Consider the following 20,684-nt stretch of genomic DNA (forward strand, 5'->3'; position numbering starts at 1 on the left):
TCAATAAATATTCATTATTTTAATTTTTTAATTTATAATCTATAAATATCAAGACTTATAGTATAATATAATTTAAAATTATTATAATATAGTTAAAATTGATTAAAATATAGATTCAATTAGAAAATAAAATACAGTATAATAAAATATATAATATTTTATTATAAATTAAGAAATATGTATTATATATTATTGAAAATAATAATTCTTATATAAATATATTATAATTTAATAAATATTAAATTATTTTATATAAGAATTCTATATTTTAATTTTTAAGAATTTTTTTATTTTTTTATTATAATTTTTTTTATAAATTACAAGTAAAATATTAAAAACTCTTGAAATTTTAAATTTTGAAAAATAATTTATTAAATATAAATATATTTAAATAATTTAATATAATAATTTATTTAAATTACAATTTTAAAGTATAAATAATACATAGTTATTACAAAAATAGTATTTTAAAATATAAGATTTTATATAAAAATTTAAATAAATCAATAATAAATAAGAATTTCAAGATAAAATTTTATATTTTATTAAAAATATATATAATCTATAAGATATTTAATTTTTATATGAAAATAATTTATATTTATAAATATATTTATAAATATAGACTGTGTATTTTATTTTAAAATAGTATTTTAAAAAGCTTAATAAATTAATAATTATATGTTATTTTCTCATAGAAATTTAATATAATATAATATATATCTATGAATTATTGTTCTGTTTTTTAGAATAGTTTTAAATAAATATTCATTGAGATATGAATATTTGAAGTTGATTGTAATTGATTTACAAAGGCGAGTGTTAGGTGGAAACGAGCGTTAGGTGGTTGATTACGTTACGGGCGGTCACGTGGGGTGTGCATTTTTTCAACCAATCATATCACAGAATGGAGCCTACAAGATCGCACCTTCTATTCTAATCAGGTTTTGAAAGCATCTAACATATTGCTTCGCTTCGCTCCGCAAATTACATTCTGTTCATTGTTCGGCCAAATATCATTCCAAGGTTGCGTCCTAAGCCTAATTTAGCTATGTCCATCAGAGGGCCGATATTTAATTTCACTTCTTAATCCCGGAGACCTGGTCGAGGCTGGGCGTGGTGGGCTCCCAAGTTACTGGTTTGGCTAGTTGGTCGTGGGTAATTTATTTCGCCTCATAAGGTGCCGGGTGGTTTTCCTGCAGCCACCAAAGTAGTCACTTGAGACGGTTTACCTCGTTTTCTTTCCTGTGGGTTCGTTCTTTGTTTGCAAGATTTTAAGGTATAGGGTACAGTTGTGGTTGTGAGAGTGGAAGTCAAATTAATTCTACTAAGCTCAGAACAAAGAAATAGAAATCTGGACCAACGCAACATCGTTGTAACTTTTAGAACCGATGCAGGATCGAATCTTGGCGGCAGCAGACGATGGTGGAAAGTGGCTGCCCCGCTTTTACAAAGCCCACGGACCCCCTGTCAACTTTATCCCAACCACACATCCTGCGTCTGCGTCTGCAGGCTCGACGACCCTAATCACTGTGCTGAGCCACCACCTGCCGGTCCCTGCCGGCCCATCAGTTTACGCGCCGCACATTGCATATGCTCCCAACTGTTGGTTTCTTCACATGGACTTGGCTCCCAATTTTTAAGCAGAACTACTAAAAGCTGCGTGCTGGGAGATTACTCGTTTGGCTCGCTGATTTGTTTCGCGAATTTCTTGTTCATATTTAAATGTTAACAGCGAGTTAATTGTCGTTATTAAATATGTAGGATGCGCGATGTATGAACGCCCATTGCTGTATTCAAAGTCGGAATTATATGTAGAAATTAGGCGGTTAGGCGACATCCACTTGACTGGTCCGATATTCTTCAAAATTCGAAGTCAGCCTTAGGAAGTACCTAAAGATAAGCACGGGGACACCCCACCACTGAGATTGAACAGTCTCAGGATCGTCAAGAAACCCTCCCTGTAGTTCAATCATATCCATTACCGCCAGATAGGTTAACCTATTAGCTGATACCCAACGCCCTAGAAAAGACCAGCTGTGTTAGCAATGTTCTGGCTCTCGTTAATATAGTGCAACTCACAAAATGACATGGCGTCTTCCGGAAAGCATCTCGTGGCACGGATCACAAAGAGAATTTCGGCCCCGTTAAGCCAGAGACTTTCATCGATTGCCTGGAGGCAGATCTCCTCTGCTTGTCGACGAATTCGCTGACTGCGAGGATCGGGCCTCCAAAACGTCTGTTGGACTCCGATAAGTCCACTGTTCCATTGTTAGTGATTTGGTAACCTGCACTCGTCTCGTGAAGAGCTCGCTCACGTTGAGAAAAATTCCCGAAATGCAGATCGGAATAGAGACTCAGATCCATATTTCTCCGAGAATTCGTTTGCCATATGGGTCGCCTCTTCTTCTTTGAGTAAAATCTTTCTTTCAACCAACTCTCTAAGAGCGTCTGGGATGTATTCGGGACCAGGAATTTTAATCTTGTCTATGAGAGAAATAGGTTCATTGGAGTAGTCTTCAATCTTCGGGTGGACGTTGTAAAGTTGCATCAAGCGTTGAACGTCATTGAGACGGCCTTTGGTAGCGCTTTTTGCGTGTCTATTTTGAGTCCTTGGGGTAATACGCAGAGCACTCTCCTCTGTAAGAATCCCTCCCTCAAGGAATAATTTGACGCTACCGCGGAACTTGTCTTGGGGACAAGACTTGTGTGAAGCCAGGAGCACTCCCGCTTGCCTTTTGAGTACATCTTTCGCTGTGGCTGATAGCTCTCCCAGAGTATGCGGCAGTGCGTTGTCAAAAACGGTCGCGACGTTTGCAGACTCAAGGAAATGTACTTGATCCATATTCGGCGCTGATCCGCTCGATTCAAAAGGGAGACTAGGGTTTAAAATAGCAGCTTTAGAACGGGCGTTTAACATGTAGTTAGAAGTCGATTTAAAAGTAATAATGAAATCATTTTTCTGGCTCTCTTGTTTATTCTCACTCCTTTACAACTCCCAGTCACTGAAATGGTTTGAACCACCTGGGCGGCAAGGTGAATTAAATATTTAACTACTCCGTACTTGAGGGGTCGCTAGCCTCCGAAATTCATCACCTCGCATTCACTTTCTGTTGTAAACAAAGAACACAACCGCCTATCTCTCCTTGGTGAGCTCTGCTCTACTTTTGTCTCTTCTTCCTTTTTGTCTCCCAGCCTTTCTCCCTCCTTTTCTCCTTTGTCTTCTCCCTTTCCTCTTCTATTATGAAAACTACTTTCGATGAGTCCCTGCACTATTGCCATTGTTCCACCACCGAATATCCACCGTTATATTATCCACCTAATTAATGATACCCTGAATATCCCCCTGTTCCACGGCTTGTATCTTCCTGCCTCTGCGGCGATCAAGCAAAAGTTTCCAATTACAGATTCAAATGGCTACGGCTACAGCCTCCGTCATGGAGCCGATGTCAAGGTCTCTGGACTTAGTTATCGAGCTTATTTGGCAACATGCTATGGCCCATCTCAAACATACTAAGAACGAGATTCTCCTTCCCGCTGATATCAACACCGTAATCGGCCAAGACAATGTTGAGAAGATTAAAGATCGCCTGAGGTGTGTTTATCTACTTCTTTGAGAAATTTCTAAAAGCTAATATAACCTCAAGCGCACTGCTCAGCACGCCCGTCGTTGCATTCAAAGATGATGTCAACAGTGTTTATCGCATTATGCCTACGCCAGTGTTGGATGGGGCTGTAGATTCTGCCGTTGCTCAAGTCATGCCGATGATCGCAACGAACAGCGACCAAAACGCAAGCCCATCTCCCAAAGCCAACAAGGCTGCTCAAGGAAAGCCTGAAAAAATCCCGCGGCCACCAAATGCATTCATTTTGTATCGTCAGCATCACCATCCACTCGTCAAAGCATCTCACCCAGGTTTTCATAACAACGAAATATGTTGGTTTCACATTCCCTTTTTTAATGATCGCTCTAACAAGTTCTGTAGCAGTTCTTCTTGGGAAGAGGTGGAAAGCCGAGTCTGCTGAGACCAAAGCCCATTTCAAGTCGCTTGCGGATGAAATCAAGGTCCAGCATGCCAAGGATCATCCTGACTATCAATACGCTCCCCGTAAGCCATCCGAGAAAAAGCGTCGGTCGACGTCCCGCCGTGACGCTCACCACTTGGCGTTGAATGATACGCAGATTGTCAGCTCGGCCCAGTTTGGTGCTGGAGAAGCTGGAACTCCAATGTCTCAATCGGATGGTACATATGTAAATTCTCTTTCACCTGCAAGTGATGAGAATAACATAGTCAATGACGAGCGTAACTTCGACCTCATTGTTCCGCTCTCCCCTGGTCGAGGATTTACGAATATGACGATGAATCACAGCACCAATTACGTTATGGGTTTCGAAGACGCTGGATTCATGAATTTTCAAATTCGACGCCTAGGCACAACAGTCACTACTCCCCAACACACCCAGGCCCATGCTACCAGTACGACGGGCTTAGCGGGCCATTGGTCCAATTTAGATTTCGAATTTGACAACTACTTTGCCGGCCTTGGACAGTGATACCCGATTTTCTGCCTACATTTCCGTTCGATGGTCTTACTGGGTTGGGCACCCCTCCAGCCCCTTATTTGAAGACAGTGTTAAAATGATATTAACAGACTGTTCTTCTTTCAGTGTAAATAAACCTTCATTTCTTTCTCATTCAGCTCCTAATATTTAATTTAGTTCTAATACAAATTCTTGATCGATAGACAGGCTCCGCCAGCATCTCAATAGCATGCATTTCAAAAAGCCGTTAATAAATTGCCCTATCAACGACTGGTGGATGGTTCTCCCAATATGTATGTTAATTTCAGGACGAGTGTGTGGCTTGTGTTTCATCGGGGGTCTGAAGTCCATGTCGCGTTCAACTTAACATCTTGAACTTCCCACGAGAAAGCCAAACGGTAGCCCAGATCTCGTACAAACATGGTTTGGAGTGGCGGGCAATGCATTATAGTCTGCTGTTTAATCCCTCATAGCTGGAAGCTTTTTCCCTGATCTCTGAGGTCAGATCTGGCTGAAGCAACGTATCAGAAAATGTGTATATAAATATTCACTGAAATTACACTCGAAGCGTTATGTCAAAAGCCTAGATGCAGCGTCAAAATTCCAAACTAGACTACTCTATCTCAGCTGACGGTGCCAACACTGGGTCAAATTAAAGAATTGAGACCGGCCAAGCACGCCCCAAAAAAATTAGAAAAATAAAGGAAGCAAAGAAGTAAAATGTAGATGTTTCAGAAGAGCCTTGTTGGGCAATATCTGGTCTGATGAGTAAAGTGTTTGTTTACTTATGCCTACTTGGAAGACAAATATATTTAAACCTAGTTCCATTTCCATTGTTCCATGGGATGTGCATGCGTTTAGATAGTTCACATGTATAGGACAACTTGGAAGCCAACAACTTGATTCCGAGAATGATAATACGTCGCTTTAATCCCAGCACGCGCCCTGCTACAGTCCATGAGCTCAAATTCTCCAAGCGATCAGTAACGTTGGCCTCCCTGGATAACGCGCTATATTTCTGCCAAACAAACAAATAGAAAAGTAAATAAGTTGTCCGTACCTTTTTGGTTTTGTTTTTCGAACGACTGAACTTTCCTTCTCCATATGTGTGTGTAAAAACGCTGAGGGCCGGACGGGAATGCAAGTAGGACGGGCGGATACTTACATCGAAGTATATGTTGGGAGCTAGAGCGATCTATAGGTTTGATTGTGTGGGGAAGGTTGGTTAGCGGAAACTTTACTATTCCCTCAATTTTTCAACATATTGGGCTTAGATAGAGTGGATATCTTACCCATGTATGTTCATACTCGAGTCCAGAGGAAGGGAGTTCGGCACACTGATAGGGCTAATTTTAGAAATCATGTCCAATGGAAGTGATAGGGGAGCCGCAAACGTTGGGCGATTGAGGGATTGTAACAATCTATCTTCCTCCCTCGCAAGCAGATTGGCCCGCATGAGGAAATCGGCTCTCATCTCTTCATCTATTTTCGACTGCGCGGCGGTGACCTGGGTATCAATTGCGTGGGTTAGGAGAGACCAGAAGCGGGTCTGTGTCTCTGTTGATGGGAAGAGGGTTGGGGATGATGACAGTCGTCGAAGCTCGTCCATCACGCGCTCGAATAGCTGGTTCGCGCTGCTGTCCTGGACGTGAATTTTGTCGTCTGCGATACAGTCCATGTATGCCGTGCACAATGTGCTGAGGAATTCTGTGCTGCATTTGCGGATGGCTATGCCGTCGCCTGGGAATGGAATATGGATTAGCAATAGTAGCAATAGCACCAATTGAACAGGACCCCCAATGCATGACAGGGCTATTATATCATACTGTCGAGGAAGCCTGTATCGCAGTCTGCCCAGGGCAGGGATGAATTGTTAGACATTGTCATTGTTTCCGTCGATTGGCTTGCAGTATCTAAACAAGAGACATGGCAAGATGCGGAATAGCTGGGATCTCAGGGGTAGATGTCTGCGTGAGTTTCCTGGTTCAGAGGTTCGTGAGAAGAGCTATGTTTGGGGATATCAAAAATGAATGTTATGGATGACGTCTTGGAACATTCATTGAACTTTTGGAAATCTCCGTCACGGAAATTCAGATTCTAGAATCACCCGTTACTATGCAGATAAAATATCATAACCCTACACAGCTAACCCCCTAGCAACGAAAATGAACAAACTCCTTTCAAAAAACATAAAATCCCAGCATCGCTACAGCAAAGACCCGCCTCCACCCAGCCCCAGCACCCCAAAGCGCTTCTTCACCCTCTTCTTGTCTTCCCCGCTTCTGGATATCATGATTCGAGGGCGGCTAGGCATCCATCCCACCCCGCAGCCTAGTTAACATTAACTGCGAATTATTCAATACACTATAGAATGGGCCCAGTTTGACTGGTGCAGAACTAAGGGGGCTGGGACGACAAGAGGCTGGGGGGGTTGAAGTGAGTAACACATGAGTCGGGATTATGAGTGCCATGGGGGCGGGGGCGGGGGCGGGGAGGAGAGGAGAGGAGAGGAGAGGAGAGGAGAGGAGAGGAGAGGAGAGGGGCTTTGTTAAGTGTTGTGGTATTCACGGGCAACAAGTCAGGGGCTGGGGCCTAAAGGGGGCTGGTTGGTTGGACGGGAGACCTGTGAATATATATGGAGTGTTATGGTCGGTACTTTTATGATCTTGTTAGCCTTTTGCTTGTGTTGTACTTTTAATATTCACGCTGTGGTTGACTGGCTAGGGCATATTTTGATGGATGGATTTAGGAGGATCACCGATGGTGGGAAATGGGTAGTCTTTGAAAATAGCATAAGGTAGGTGTTAATGAAGGGGCAAAAATAGTAGTAAGGTACAGTCTGATCAAGTTCAGTTTTTATATTTTTTCTCCAAAAGCACTTTTCTAAGATTTGGCATCTGACCGTAGTTATGGATACAGAAACTTGCATGCGTATATTCTTCATAATAAATATTTGCAGCTAACTGGGAAATATAAAACGGGAGTGATAATACACCTCTTTTGCAAGAGCAGAATGGGTAATGGTAGAGGATTAAGAGGATGGCATCGGAGGGGGAGCTGCTGCTTTTGGTGCAGGATTGCCGGGGGTAGGGAGAAACATGGGCATGTACGTCTGTTTGTTAATCTTGTTAGCAAACCACTCTTCACGTATTTGGGGGGCGTATATTAAAGCTGATCCCCTCGATTCGAGAGATTCGGATGCGAGGGGCAAATGGGAATAAAGTAGACGGAGGCGAAACATACAACAATGACAGAGAGGACTATAAAATAGCAGGGTTGTCAAATGTATTAGTTTAGGAGATCATCATAGTCGAGAAAACGGAACCTCACAGGGAGGTTGCAACAGCGAGCGACAATGCTTACAAGCCATAATCACACCCATGTATGCTGGTGTTGCGGACTTCTTCTGCTGCTCCGGGGTTTCCGCCATCCAGTTTTGCAGAGAGAAGGTGACGGCAGCCCTGTTTGGAGTTGGACGGATAGGTTCGTTTGATAATTAGCGGGCTGCGACTCCCATGTCATCGATATCACGGGCTCGCAGAAGCATACCAGGCAATCATCCTAATGCGCGCAGTGAGCTTTTCGTTAGCAAAAGGTGTACCGGAGATATTAATTGGGGAGACGGCGGCGCAGAGAGCAGGGGGTAGGTAGGAGGAGGGTGCGGTCATGAAGCGTACTTATTTCTCGAAAACATCTGATATCGCAAGTTGGTTTGTTAGCAATGGTTCAAGAATTTAGCATATGATTAGAATATATTAGGGGCCTAATATGACATACAGCAGCCATGGGCATCGTGTTCGACATCGTGCCTTTATCAATCAAAGTTTAGGATCGCAAGAACGAATGGCAATCTAATGGATGTATTATCAACTGGTATGACATACTGCTTATATCAGAAGCATCTGACGCTTTCGCAGGCGGTTCGACATATGGAACAGCTAATAGGATAAGTTAGTATATATAAATATCTACCAATTCGACACAGTTCGGCGAGATGGAGATGGAGAGATCAACCGAGCTCCGGTCTCCGCATATCCTTCTTGGTGGCCATGTTCGCGCGTGGGGTTCGGGCAATGTGGCTTGAATGGAGATTCACGACGTGTACTAACGCTCGTTTACTACGTTGGGAAAAGGAATAATGGCTACTGGCATCACGGCAAGAGAAGATAGAGCAGCGTGCAGTAGCAACGGCGTCGTGGTCAACTCCGTCCCAATATTGGAGAGATCGCAGTCGAGTCGCACCGTTTCTGGAGCTTGGCGGGCTAGTCCATAAAGGGGAAGGCGGCAGCTGCTCCATGCTCGGACTTGTGTGCTGCCAATGTCCGGAGTGGGATCATTTGTTTGATTTACCGCAAAAAGACACAGCACATGAGAAGTTCATATATGCATGAAAATAGGGACAGTATTTCATACTCTAAATCACCATAACCAATTAAACAAAAGAAATTTTTATTTACAATGATGGGAGTGGGTAATGGTGGGGAAAGCCCAGTCACTAAATTCAGGAAAACATGGTGCGAAAAGGGAGACGGCCGGGATGATAAAAAGATGTTGTTGTGTACTAAATACATGTTTTTCGATTTTCCTTTCCTTTTCTCCTTCTCTGCCTCGATTATTCAAACTTTATCCCCATCTACTCGCATGGGATAACGTCGAAAGGGACGGGTGGGATGTTGCCGCTATTGGACCTTGTCTTGGTTGTGGTAGTTTACGGAAGAGTTCCAGCTGTGAACGTATCCTGGTCAGCGAAAAGTCGCTCATGCAAGTGCAGGGGGAATATATCGATCTGATGGGGATTGTTGAGATCATGACCTTCCCCCGTCTCCTGTCTAATCAAAACAGAAGATCGAGAATTGCGGGGAACTTTGCAGATAGAGAACACTTACAACAAGGTCTATAGTTTCGCAGGATGAGTTAGCCGATGTGGTGCATTCAAAAGTATAAATCATCTTAGAAAGAATCGAGAGGGAGATACACATACCTTGTCACCATCACCCCATGGGTAATTCTTGTTTCGAATGTTCTGGTAAGGGTATTCTACCCGCTCTTCCAAAGGTGGCATGTGGTCCCAGTGCTCCCAATGCTCATTCCATAGGTTATAGGCATTGACGCTGGCAAGGATGACGACGGGTACGACAACGCTAGATATCGTCTGGTAATTAGTTTTCCTGTTCAAGTAATCTCTTCTTTCCTTGGTAATCATCCATTCGATACCAGACTGGAGTTGTAAAGATGGAAACGATAGGAATTTTATAGGATAGCAAGGTGCCGAAAAGGGGGGGAGGCTTAATCCGCGTACTAGATGGAGAGTTTCCGCCACAAGTCTATGAAAAATGACACACGAGTCATTGGTTAGAATCTTGCTACTTTGATACCAACTAGCTAATTGAGAGGAGGAACGCAGGCAAACTCACCACTGGTAGCAGCGGCATGGGCCTTCACAGCAGCTCTTTCACGGTTGAAGGCATTGTCGGGGAGTGTGGGAACCTTCTGCTCGGTACTGTTGAAGCGGCGCTGGAGAACACCAGACCGGACGGGCGAGGACCGGATGGCGGGGGCGCCGGTTCGTTGGGCCAGGCGGAAAGCGGAAGCGCGAGGGAACATGGTGTCTGATCAATGTGCACTAAGCAGCCAATTGATGGTGGGTGATTGTTGTGGGAAGAATGTTGTGTTGTGGTTGTCGAAGCAAGAATTGTGACGTTGGATGTTGATCTCGTCCAGGTTGGATTGCGCTATAACACGTGACTCTTGGCATCTTCTCGGGGACGAGTACATCAGCCTCATCATGCCTCCAAAGCCTACACAACTCTCCCTCAGAACTGTGAATATGTCTTTCATATGAATAGGACCTTTGATAGTTAGACTGTTTGTACATATTATAATAATTGTTGGCTCTTGAGACCATCCTTCCAAAAGACCATTGTTGATGATAGCAGACAGGGGTGTTACAGATGGTCAGGTTGACTACTTGGAACGGTAAGTATCCTAGAGCTATCCCCAGGCATCCCACAGCTCGCAGAGCTAACCCACTCTGAGTGCAGTTAATGGGATACGGTTAGTGCTAAGGTCTGGATGATATCATTTTCGGTGGATGAAAGAATAACTAGAGGTCCTCTAGCAACCCGTTTTCGTATCATCCATGGCGAGAGAAGCGGTCCTTCGAGGTATGCAATAAATAACTTTCGAAATCTTGTCGTTTGTATATATATGCATCAATCCTAATACTTCAAATACAGGCGATGTTCGACGCCCTCGATGCGGACATAGTCATCTTCCAAGAGACAAAAATCCAAAAAAAGGATTTGCAAGATGATATGGTTCTCGTTAATGGCTGGGACTGTTTTTTCAGCCTTCCCAAGTATAAAAAAGGCTTGTGCTTTCTGTCCACTCTGCACTTTTGAATCAAACACCTGTATATATATATATACATCACTAACCCTATGCGCAGGATATTCTGGAGTCGTAATATATACCAGGAATTCTAAATGCTGCCCGATTCGGGCTGAAGAAGGGATTACGGGCATTCTTTGCCTACCCGCATCAGTGTCACCGTTTCCTTCTCCCACTTCATTCCGCGACTTACCGGAAGAGGCACAGATCGGTGGTTACCCTACTGCTGAACAGCTGGCTCTTTCAGACGTAGATGCTTCCACGCTTGATTCTGAGGGACGCTGTATGATCCTGGAATTTCCAGCATTTGTTTTGATTGGTGTTTACTGTCCCGCGAACAGGGACGAAACGCGAGATGGTTTTCGAACAGGGTTTGTAAATATACTGGATGCCAGAGTACGGAACCTGGTCGCTATGGGGAAGCGCGTTATCGTGACGGGGGATTTAAACATATGTGGCTCAGAAATCGATTCGGCTCGCGCGCTTGAAGAGATACGGAAAGGTAACCTGACCGATTCGGAATTTGTATCTGCTCCCGTTCGTCGTGTTTTTAATCAGCTGGTCTATGGCGGGAAGGTTATTGGTGACAGGGACCAAGGAAGGGAAACCCCCATCCTTGTGGATTTATGTAGAAAATACCATCCTGATCGGCCGGGCATGTATACTTGCTGGGAACAAAGAGTCAATGCTCGACCTGGTAATTACGGCTCACGGATCGATTATGTCCTCTGCGATAAAAGGATGGAAGACTGGTTTTCTGCATCCAATATCCAGGAGGGCCTTATGGTATTCGCTTCCATGTTACTAGACATTCACATAATATGAAATTCTAACAGTGCAACTAGGGTTCCGATCATTGTCCCGTTTTTGCCGATCTTAAGGGCAAGGTGTTGTTGGACGGGGCAGAAGTCGACATTCTCGACATGCTTAACCCAAAGGGTACCTTCGAAAACGGCCAGCGGAAGCGGGAATACTCGTCCGCAGACATTCTTCCACTTTCAGGTAGATTGATTCCTGAATTTTGTCAGCGACGAAGTATCAAAGATATGTTATTTCGGCAGAGTTCACAGGGTGGTAGCCAGGGTAGCATGAAAGCTCCTAACAGCGGGACCACCACACTTTCTGCCGAAAAGACTTCCTTAGATATCAACCTTTCTACCATAGAGGGGCCGACTATGGCTTCTCCATCTCCTACACCATCGACGCCATCAGCAGCGTCCACCACTCCTAAGCGGCCTCATAAAGGGGACGATGGCATCACATCACGACCAAAACGTTTGAAACGGAGCGAGTCATCGACCGCTACTGCGACCAGGAAAGGGCAAAAGACCTTGAAAGGCTTCTTTGTCCCCAAAGAATCCTCTAGTACTACAGCGGTTTCTAGAGATGATGAAAAAGGCTCCTCGAATCCATCAACCATGGCAGGAGCAAGCAGCCCACAGAAGGGAACGACAAGAAATCTTCCCCCAGACTCGAGCTTTTCTTGTCCATCTGGAGACCAGTGTGGTCCAGAAGAAAACGGACGGCGACAATTACAGACGGCTGACACATTATCGTACAATGGAGATTATGATAGTAATGGTAGGGTACATGACCCAATTGCAAACAAGGAGTCATGGTCAAAACTCTTCACGAAAAAGCCCCCACCGAGATGTGAGGGCCACAATGAACCTTGCATCAGCCTTGTGACGAAAAAAGCGGGGATTAACCGCGGCCGATCCTTTTGGATATGCCCGCGGCCTTTGGGGCCCACGGGCATTAAGAAAGCGGGTGACCAGTGGCGGTGCGATACTTTTATATGGTCGAGTGATTGGAATGGCCCTAGGTGAGGGCGTGGAATAGTTCTTTTCTTTCTTTGTATCCCTCTCCTTGTGTGAATCGAGGCATGTTCCGTCACCTGGGACCTTCACACTAGGAGAGCTGGGATTCTTGAACGTTAGATGGGGTGATGCAGGGGTACTGCGAAAGTGTCAGTGTTGTATACTACTTCCATGGGCTGATACGGGCTTTGCATTGCTAGCAGGCGGCCGGCAATCGGCTCCGGAAGGTGGAGTGATGAAGGTATAGTTTGCACGCCATCAAGCATGTGTGGTGTGCCCCGCTGGGCATACATGTACATTACATTGTACAAGCCCTGCGTTGTCGAACACTAAACGGAGATATCACTTCATCCTTTGCCACTTTTGAGTGCTGGCAAACAGACATGCCAGAAATACATGTTTTTGCCAAGGAGCGGGGAGTCCGGTTTTATTGGAGTGGGATGACCGGATTTTCGGTGGAGGTGGTACGACTACGTACGAAGCCCCTCGAGCGCCAGGAGTAACAGGGTTTCCATGCTATTTATGTATGAAGTGTTCCAGCTACTGATTCGTTGCGGAGCCTATCGACACATCAAGAGGCAAGGGCAGGACGTATGTTAACTTATGTAGCCATGTCGTGTATTCGCAGCTGTGAGCTGGTCAAATGCATATCTTATCTAGGCGCCCAGGAAGCCGATACTTGTACCCGTGTTTCGCCATCGACCATGCGTAGGATATTTTGTCAAACATGTAGATGGAAAGAAAGAACCTAAGGAATAAATATTTTCCCTTTTTCTTTTGGTCGTGCGTGCAGAACGTACTGAGGTGAAAATACTCCATAGATCTCTAGAGTTGGGTTGTCGTGCGTGTACCTGTATCCACGCCCAAGTTCAATTAAGTACGACCTCCTATTGGAGGGACCTATCTTGGCAGTGAGAGGCCATGCTCAGAAGATATAAATAATATTATTAGCAATGTAACATGCATGGCACAAGAGCTTCTGACTTTTGTTGTGAGGTGAGGAATTAATTAATCATCCGGAAGAGAGCGGAAGGGGCGGCCGATGTTGCTCGAGATTCATCTGATGATGGATCTAGCAGTGAGACAACCGTGACAACGGGCAATATATCTCTCGCCTCTTCTCACCAGCTATTTAGGAGAACTGTTAGACCGTCTTCGCTGGCGGAAAGGAGGGTTTGGTAGAAGTTGTTTGGCGCTTTTTGACCGCGGAAGAGCCCGTAACTTAAAAATAACCTTAGCCAGCCGGCTAACTATTATTCATTGAAGCATACTCCGTATAAAATATAAAAATGCAGTGACAGAAAGTGACGGCCGATGGAACGATTCGAGGCTAAAGGAAGTATGGATCCATGAATCCATAGCCGAAGTTGATGGTTTCAGCGCTGTGAAAAAAAGTATGTGAGACTGAAGGTAATTACCGAACTAAAGTTGATCTCAATCCTAGATAACCATCACTTATTTATGCAACCATCACTTTTATTTTTAGGATGAAAGCTGAGGCGTTTTACTGTACTGTACATTAACTACTACAGTTGCCTGTACTGTACGGTGGAGCACTCGAGGAGAGGATAATACCGATGGCCGCTATAGAACAAAAGCTGAATTATTATCAACCGCTATTGTTATTAACTTATTATTATTATTATTATTATTATTATTATTATTAATTATGATGGTGATACAATATCTCTGATGCCTCAACACTAGCCACGGAGGGTCTGCTGTAGTTCTTCTCCGATCTAATCATATGGAAGGGAGGTTGGTTGCTTGTTCAAAAGTCAACGTTCACCTGACTTGTTTGCTGCCGGCTCGTCTTGGGATCAAAACCGTCGTCGTCGAATTTCTTCGTTGCCCGACGACGACCAACCCCCCAACCAACCAACCACCTCCACCCGCCAGCAGCAGCCTCCACAACCACCACCTCGCAGAGAAATTTGGGTGATCTTTATCATTCCATCTAGCTAGAGGTTGGCGCTGGCTTTCTAATCTTCTTCATATTCTTACGATTAGTGTGTCCTGCTTACGGGCGCAGCAGCATTTTGAACTTCCCGGCGCTGCTGTTCTATCTATCCGCCTCCCGACCCGTCGCCAAATCCTATCCACCCTCGACAATGAAAATGGCTTGATCATTCAGATGTCTGTCATCGGGATGTCCGCCATGTTCTGGAAATGATCTCACATTCTTCCTCCCGCCGGCCGCCATCCCGTCCCCCCGCTCCCAGTCGAGGGTCGTCATCACACTCCGTCGTCCCTTACCCTGCCTCGGATTCCTATCCAGCAATTGATTCCCGTGCGCACCAAAATGAAGTCATCGACTTGACGGAGTCCGATGGCGGCGGCATGGCTGATATCGGACGCCCTGCTAAAAGACCGCGCTTGGATGTTGGCAATGAGCCCCCCCAATCTTCCTTAGACCACACCCACAACCAACATCAGCAACAACAATATCAAAACCAAGACCAGCCCAGCTCTCAGCATCATGTGTCTTCCATGACAGGTGAAACTCCAGAATCTTCTATGAATCCCTTGGATCTCATGAGCTCCTCTTCGACAGAGCAGACTGGCCGCCCGCCATGGTCATTCAAGGGGGAGATACCGAGGTCTGATGCTGAGGCCCAACCTGAGGCTTCCCAATGGCCGCAGTCCTCGTCTTTACCCCCGCTGCCTATTCGTCCTTGGAAGTATGGCCCGCAGGAACGGTATCTCGCTGGGACGACGGACTCGAAAGGCGGTAAGGAGTGCGGGGCAGTGAAGACAACACCGTATCGTATCGATGTTCCGTCCATTGCGCCGCGGTTCGCAGATAACAGTATGTTCCTTCACATCTAAAACAACGTGTATCTTGTTGCTATCTTGCTATGACTTTCAGAATCTCCTATTTCTATTTGCTAATGTGTTTTGCAGAACCTGCGGATTTCTCCCCTTGGAGAGGGTCTCATCCTGAGGATGTACTGTCTGAGCAAACCGCCAAACAAGGCTTCTATGACCGTGCCTCGGTGTCTAATGAAACAACGAGCGCAAAATCAGTTGTCTACCCCCAGTTCAAGAACCGGTCGGGATTGAAGCTCCTGTCATCCGTTTTTGCAGCAGCCCTGGAAAAACGTCAGGCTCTTCGCACAATCACTGCGGCCTCGACTTTTAGACCTCCGCCCCGAGTTACACTAACCGACATCAAACGTGAAGCGTGGCTTCGAGATCTGGCAAACCCCTCTGTTCCGTTACGTAGGCTTAGTCGTACCATACCTCACGGAATCAGGGGGAAGGTTCTACTGGACCAATGCCTTGGGAAATCTATTCCTATTTGCCGAGCTATATGGCTGGCCAAATGTGTGGGTGCCAACGAACTGCGCGCATTTAAAAGAAAAGGGACGTCTGCCGGGGTTGCAAGCGGTCTCGAAGCGAAGTGGGTACGAGACTGGACGATCAGTGTACAGCAATTTGTTGAGGGTGTGATTGCTGGTATTGGTGACGCGAACTGGAGATTGAGGATTTCTTACAGTATAAGACTCTTGGCGCGGCTCTTCCTCGAACACCTGGTTGAGCAAGACCATTTCCTAGAATGGTTCCTTACGTCGTTTCATAATTCTTCGGTCGAGAATCTTCCTGTTTGGCTCCTCATGGTAGGGATTTACTGGGAAAATATCGTCCGTTATCGGAAAAGGGGCAAACGGTTAGCTGAATGCTTGCTGGAGAAACTGCGTCTGGTATGTTATCTATCTATACCCCCACAACCCCTTCTTCCTAAACCTAGACGCTGATGACATATATTGTAGGCTACTGAGGCCGATCAACACGCACATTTGAACCCCCTTACCCGGCGCTTATCTCGCCTTACCAAGACGTTGTCCCTATCTCATCCTTCGTGTTTCATCCTTCCACGATGCTGGGACAAATACGAAAATGTACTATCATCATGTCTAGATATGAACCTCTCAGACGACAAGGCTGGTTTTCAGAACCTCAAGGCCCGAAATGCTCGAGTTTGTCGGTTAGGAAATAGTCGTCGGAAACCCACACAGTCAACCAATCAGCGCCTAATCCAACTTCTTGACTCCTCTAGTGATGTTTCCACAATTGGCACAGAGTGTTTAAATATATCACAAGATTATAGCACTCTAGCCACCAAGGTTATAGAGTGGGCATCAACTTCCTTTCGATATGGTCTCGCGCGAATTTACACAGCGGTGCGTGTTTTTCGAAGATGGAAAAAGACTGGAATCGATATAGATTCCCACCTTCTTTCCTTCCTCGTACAAGATCACCGGAAGTCAGGCGTGCGGTTTCTTGACGTGTACCACGTTATTTGCGAACTGGTGCGATCGCAATCTTTTTCTGTAGCCAAGTACCTGCAGTGGCTTATGGCTCGTGGTAGTGTCAGCAATGTCTTGGGTTGTCCACAAATGGTACAGTACTTCAGTTTTCCCAATTGTTGTCTCATCTACGGTCAAAAATTGTTTTTCTAATGTGTAAGTTTGTAGCATATCCCGGGCGATATTGGACTCCTCGGACATCTGCCGTCAAGTCGTCTCCCAAACCACATATGGAATTTGCGAAATACACTCCTCTCAAGAACGGGTTTTTTAGTGGCTCTTGAGGTTGATACCATTCAACGCATTAAGGCTTCCGTCCGACGGCGTCTTCCAAACATGTTTCCTAAGGCCCCGCCTGAAGGGGATGCTGAAATGACGGATGATGTTGATTTTTCTTCGCTAAGCTGGACGGTTAGGTCCGAAATTGGGAATTGGATAAGGGATCAGGTGGCTTCTCATGTCAAAGATAGCCTCAAGTAAGTCCTTAAAAAAAGAATATTTCCCACAGTTTCTCACCTGCTGACAACGTCCTAGAAGCGCTATGGATCGTGATTTCGGAAGTGAGGTCAAAACGTCAGCACTTATTCCTCAAGAGTTTTTCGAAGTACGATATATTCTTGAATGTCTCTGCGATTTGTCCATGCTTGCCGATGTCTTGAAATATGCATCCGGGTCCGACAATGTTACCGTATTAGCATCAGCTGTCGACACGCTTAACTGTCATCTGGATTCGTTTAACGCCATCGGCGCTACCAGTGATCTCTTCAAAAGCTTCACTAGCGCTTACGCCAGAATCAGCAAGGCAGAACTATCGGTTCAAGATCTAATTGCTTCACTTTTGGATGTTGCCATCAAGCTTCCAGGAGAGCTGTCCACAGTTTCTCTGCTCCGCCGGGATCTACTCCAGCGGGATAGAAAACTGGCTATGGCAGCCTGCTCTCCGGTCTCTGACCACATCGTCGATACGTTAAATACCTCCAACCCCACATTCACGGAAGAGCTAGATCAGCTATTAACTTCCGGGAATAGCATGGACGAATCAACCGTGGCACGAATCTTTGACAGCCTCTGCAAGAGACTTGAAGCTGGGAGCGTAAATGGTGAGCAGTGTGCGCATGACATAGCGCGATATTTTGCACAACTCAGGCCGTTCAATGCGAAATTGTTCGACAACCTCATGATCAAATGGGTCATTTCGGTGCTGAGGTCGTCCCCTCGCCCAAATCTATCTACAATGCTACCACCGCTTATCGGCGTTGGTTGCGTAACATTACATTCTTTCTATGTGCTGGCTAGAGCACTGTTGCATTCCGATGTGCATAAAAGTACAATTCCTGATTTGGCAGAGCTTCGCATCAGTATGATTCAACTTCTAGATTCTAGGCTGTCCAATGGGAATGGGTCTCAGGACTTGGTAAGTTTGGCAGATTCCGATACGTAAATTATCACAGCCGTTTACTAATTTTTCTCATATCAAGGTTGCATATCGGTTTAAAATTGCCCGGCAAGAGTACATGAGACAATTTTCTGGGGAAGCCCTCGGTCTCATACATGATCTGCTCGCGGAGCTTTCTGAAGGTGGAACCGACTCTCTTCCCAAGCAATTTAACAGTGAATTGTTGAGTACCGTTGTGACACCGCTTTTGTGCGAAATCATTGTTCGACATCCTGCTACTATTAGTGCGGATTATGGGATCCGTTTACTGGAAAAGTTTCCCGCCTGCATAAACCTAACCGATCGGGCTCTGGGTCATTTGTTGGCGTCTCAAGTTCAAAGCGGTAAGCTTTCCCTAAAAAGAACAAGGCTCAACCCTGTGATTATTTTACGGCGACTAACTTACACATGGGACCAGGTCTTGTTGCTGCTGAAGAAACTATAGAATCGATTAATGATTTCTCTTTGCCATTGTGTCTCATGAAATTACGACTACTTTTTGGTTTTGAGTGTGATAGCAATGTGAAGAAACGTATTTATGACGTGGTTTTTGAAACAGCTAAATCAAATATGCGCAAGGGCCAGTCGCATTGGATTGATGTTGTGGGAAGTTTACATGCAGATGCAGCAAAAGAGGTGAATAGCACACTATCTGAATTACATTTTACTTCTTGAATTACAGTTGGATGGCTAACGTTTTCATCGCAGATCCGCCAACGAGCAGAGGAGCAACTATTGTCCCATGTGCTCACATCTGATAGTCTACCAACCAGTCCGACATCTGAGTCTAATACGCCACCGGGCTTTAATGTGTCTGCCCTCGTCTGTCTCCGTATCGTGGAGGACCTATCATTCAGCATTCCGGAGACTGGTAGCCCGTCACTTTGTCCTACGCTTATCGAAAAAATGAACATGATTTTGCACAGAATTACCACCCTTGAAAATAACCTGATGGAAGCCAATATCAGTCAAGATAACGACCATGCCACCGCCATCCGCCAGGCTCATGTGGTACAGCAATCTTCTGTAATCGCATTCTGGTTTTCTGTCTTGCTCCGCCTCATCGCCATCCACAGGTCCAGATTTGCCCCAGGCACTCTATCAAAGTCTGATCTGGCCGACCAAACCCGTCTCCTAATCTCAATCAACTGCATTGCCCTATCGAGGACCCTCTCTCCCAAGGCCCCAGCCTGCCCACGCCCTTTTCCCTCAACCAGCCCTCTCACGCTCACCACCCCGTTGCAAGAACCGCGACCTCACTTCCCTTTTCATGTCACTGACACTGGCATATCGACCTCCCTACAAATCCAAGCCTTAGATGTTGCCGCAACTCTCCTCGACTCCATCCCAGATGATTACCGCCACCAATGTGCCCGTTTCCTCCGCGACCGGTGCCCTCCGTTCCTACACCCACAAAACGACCCGCGCCTCCTCTTTCTTCTTGGGCCTCTAGCAGCAGACAACCAGCCATCCCCGACCACCACGCAATCCTCCCAGCAGCAGCCGGGAGGCTCCACGCTATCTCAAGCAAATCCAGGAACCCCTGGTACACCCGCGACGCCCTTAGTAGTAGCATCAGTAGGTGCTACCGCAGCCTCCCAATCTTCTCAACAATTCCAGGGCGGTAACAGCTACAATGCTGCCACGTTCAACCCCTTTGACGACCAAAATTCGATTGTTGGTAAGTTGCGCGTACAGCAACGAGGGCGGATTGCGGGGCCATATCCACTACGGCCGTGGGAGATGTTAGAGGAATCAGCACCGGTTATTGGGGTTAATGACACGGCGGTGAATTTGGGGTGGTTTGCGGCGAGGAGGATTAGGGGTGATGTTGCGTGATGCGATCGAATGTTGATCTGAACCTAGATATGGACTCGCGTGTATGTGGGTAGTTATGGGAAAAGAGGATATGGGTATTTGGGTATTAAATATGATTCCCCAAATTTTCCCTTTTTATATATAGTTGATGACCGCGCCACTCTTTTCTCACCTGCATTCGTGGCATTCCTGGGATCATCTGCTATGGTTTGCGCTGGAAAAACTTTAGTTTGCGGCGTCAAGGAAGCTATACCTAGGTACATTGTGGTGTCATTATCCCCTTGTTTTTCCCCTCTCCTCTCTAATGGGTTTATTTATGACCCTCATTTCTTATCCCATACCTACTTTGTCTTTTCTCTTGTTCTTTT

General features: G+C 45.5%; 7 protein-coding genes across 13 annotated transcripts; 3 read left to right on the forward strand and 4 right to left on the reverse strand.

Annotated features, from left to right (window-relative positions):
* Nucleotides 1-966: 966 nt before the first annotated feature.
* On the reverse strand, nt 967-3,074 carry BDBG_06645. Of its 2 annotated transcripts, XM_031722697.1 has the most exons (4): nt 2,319-3,074; nt 2,083-2,261; nt 1,921-2,023; nt 967-1,861 (listed from the first exon to the last, which is right to left on the reverse strand). In XM_031722697.1, coding segments are annotated over exons 1-4 (885 nt in total). In that variant the 5' UTR covers nt 2,921-3,074; the 3' UTR covers nt 967-1,860. The 2 variants fall into 2 exon arrangements, with proteins under 2 accessions (XP_031579538.1, XP_002623206.2); XM_002623160.2 differs by having other exon boundaries at nt 1,287-2,023.
* BDBG_06646 (HMG domain-containing protein) lies at nt 969-5,264 on the forward strand. 5 transcript variants are annotated; one of them, XM_031722698.1, is made up of 5 exons: nt 969-1,247; nt 1,338-3,595; nt 3,648-3,937; nt 3,987-4,670; nt 4,747-5,253. In XM_031722698.1, exons 2-4 carry the CDS (start codon nt 3,414-3,416, stop codon nt 4,553-4,555), a joined length of 1,041 nt encoding a protein of 346 aa, XP_031579539.1. In that variant the 5' UTR covers nt 969-1,247; nt 1,338-3,413; the 3' UTR covers nt 4,556-4,670; nt 4,747-5,253. The 5 variants fall into 5 exon arrangements, with proteins under 5 accessions (XP_031579539.1, XP_031579542.1, XP_031579543.1 ...); XM_031722701.1 differs by lacking the exon at nt 969-1,247 and having other exon boundaries at nt 1,350-2,642; nt 2,777-3,595; XM_031722702.1 differs by lacking the exon at nt 969-1,247 and having other exon boundaries at nt 1,425-2,271; nt 2,344-3,595.
* On the reverse strand, nt 4,953-6,569 carry BDBG_06647. Of its 2 annotated transcripts, XM_031722704.1 has the most exons (4): nt 6,370-6,549; nt 5,836-6,283; nt 5,604-5,738; nt 5,063-5,491 (listed from the first exon to the last, which is right to left on the reverse strand). In XM_031722704.1, the coding sequence occupies exons 1-3, from the start codon at nt 6,428-6,430 to the stop codon at nt 5,729-5,731; spliced, it is 519 nt and encodes a 172-aa protein (XP_031579545.1). In that variant the 5' UTR covers nt 6,431-6,549; the 3' UTR covers nt 5,063-5,491; nt 5,604-5,728. The 2 variants fall into 2 exon arrangements, with proteins under 2 accessions (XP_031579544.1, XP_031579545.1); XM_031722703.1 differs by having other exon boundaries at nt 4,953-5,738; nt 6,370-6,569.
* Nucleotides 6,570-7,272: 703 nt separating this feature from the next.
* BDBG_06648 (uncharacterized protein) lies at nt 7,273-8,840 on the reverse strand (the record flags this gene model as incomplete). Its single annotated transcript, XM_031722705.1, has 8 exons — nt 7,273-7,655; nt 7,787-7,803; nt 7,907-8,004; nt 8,093-8,104; nt 8,221-8,237; nt 8,321-8,352; nt 8,428-8,481; nt 8,558-8,840. 8 exons carry the CDS (start codon nt 8,838-8,840, stop codon nt 7,575-7,577), a joined length of 594 nt encoding a protein of 197 aa, XP_031579546.1. The 3' UTR covers nt 7,273-7,574.
* Nucleotides 8,841-8,919: 79 nt separating this feature from the next.
* BDBG_06649 (cytochrome c oxidase subunit 6a) lies at nt 8,920-14,058 on the reverse strand. The gene is made up of 5 exons (XM_002623164.2): nt 9,958-14,058; nt 9,843-9,867; nt 9,525-9,684; nt 9,430-9,437; nt 8,920-9,268 (listed from the first exon to the last, which is right to left on the reverse strand). Exons 1-5 carry the CDS (start codon nt 10,145-10,147, stop codon nt 9,223-9,225), a joined length of 429 nt encoding a protein of 142 aa, XP_002623210.2. The 5' UTR covers nt 10,148-14,058; the 3' UTR covers nt 8,920-9,222.
* On the forward strand, nt 10,349-14,081 carry BDBG_06650 (AP endonuclease 2). Its single transcript, XM_031722706.1, has 6 exons — nt 10,349-10,519; nt 10,585-10,597; nt 10,662-10,707; nt 10,780-10,912; nt 10,992-11,719; nt 11,779-14,081. Exons 1-6 carry the CDS (start codon nt 10,495-10,497, stop codon nt 12,760-12,762), a joined length of 1,929 nt encoding a protein of 642 aa, XP_031579547.1. The 5' UTR covers nt 10,349-10,494; the 3' UTR covers nt 12,763-14,081.
* Nucleotides 14,082-14,922: 841 nt separating this feature from the next.
* On the forward strand, nt 14,923-20,337 carry BDBG_06651 (RNA polymerase II mediator complex component Srb8; the record flags this gene model as incomplete). Its single annotated transcript, XM_031722707.1, has 8 exons — nt 14,923-15,562; nt 15,658-16,457; nt 16,527-17,156; nt 17,232-17,539; nt 17,598-18,477; nt 18,542-18,842; nt 18,917-19,134; nt 19,207-20,337. 8 exons carry the CDS (start codon nt 14,923-14,925, stop codon nt 20,335-20,337), a joined length of 4,908 nt encoding a protein of 1,635 aa, XP_031579548.1.
* Nucleotides 20,338-20,684: the final 347 nt, after the last annotated feature.

This window comes from Blastomyces gilchristii, assembly GCF_000003855.2.
Source record: "Blastomyces gilchristii SLH14081 genomic scaffold supercont1.14, whole genome shotgun sequence".
In the NCBI taxonomy this organism is placed as follows: Eukaryota; Fungi; Ascomycota; class Eurotiomycetes; order Onygenales; family Ajellomycetaceae; genus Blastomyces; species Blastomyces gilchristii.

Bases quoted from the DNA above. Each gene is read 5' to 3' on its own strand.
- BDBG_06645 (XM_002623160.2), bottom strand. From the start codon at position 2,920: ATGTTAAACGCCCGTTCTAAAGCTGCTATTTTAAACCCTAGTCTCCCT. The intron at 2,262-2,318 runs GTGAGCGAGCTC...ACAATGGAACAG, and splicing joins TTTCGGGAATTTTTCTCAAC to TGGACTTATCGGAGTCCAAC. The intron at 2,024-2,082 runs GTGAGTTGCACT...GGTCTTTTCTAG, and splicing joins GGAAGACGCCATGTCATTTT to GGCGTTGGGTATCAGCTAAT.
- BDBG_06646 (XM_031722698.1), top strand. From the start codon at position 3,414: ATGGCTACGGCTACAGCCTCCGTCATGGAGCCGATGTCAAGGTCTCTG. The intron at 3,596-3,647 runs GTGTGTTTATCT...TATAACCTCAAG, and splicing joins AAGATTAAAGATCGCCTGAG to CGCACTGCTCAGCACGCCCG. The intron at 3,938-3,986 runs GTTGGTTTCACA...CAAGTTCTGTAG, and splicing joins TTTTCATAACAACGAAATAT to CAGTTCTTCTTGGGAAGAGG.
- BDBG_06647 (XM_031722703.1), bottom strand. From the start codon at position 6,430: ATGACAATGTCTAACAATTCATCCCTGCCCTGGGCAGACTGCGATACA. The intron at 6,284-6,369 runs GTATGATATAAT...TTCCATTCCCAG, and splicing joins CGATACAGGCTTCCTCGACA to GCGACGGCATAGCCATCCGC.
- BDBG_06649 (XM_002623164.2), bottom strand. From the start codon at position 10,147: ATGTTCCCTCGCGCTTCCGCTTTCCGCCTGGCCCAACGAACCGGCGCC. The intron at 9,868-9,957 runs GTGAGTTTGCCT...CATTTTTCATAG, and splicing joins CCATGCCGCTGCTACCAGTG to ACTTGTGGCGGAAACTCTCC. The intron at 9,685-9,842 runs GTACGCGGATTA...GACGATATCTAG, and splicing joins TGGCGGAAACTCTCCATCTA to CGTTGTCGTACCCGTCGTCA.
- BDBG_06650 (XM_031722706.1), top strand. From the start codon at position 10,495: ATGGTCAGGTTGACTACTTGGAACG. The intron at 10,913-10,991 runs GCTTGTGCTTTC...CCCTATGCGCAG, and splicing joins CCTTCCCAAGTATAAAAAAG to GATATTCTGGAGTCGTAATA. The intron at 11,720-11,778 runs GTATTCGCTTCC...CAGTGCAACTAG, and splicing joins ATATCCAGGAGGGCCTTATG to GGTTCCGATCATTGTCCCGT.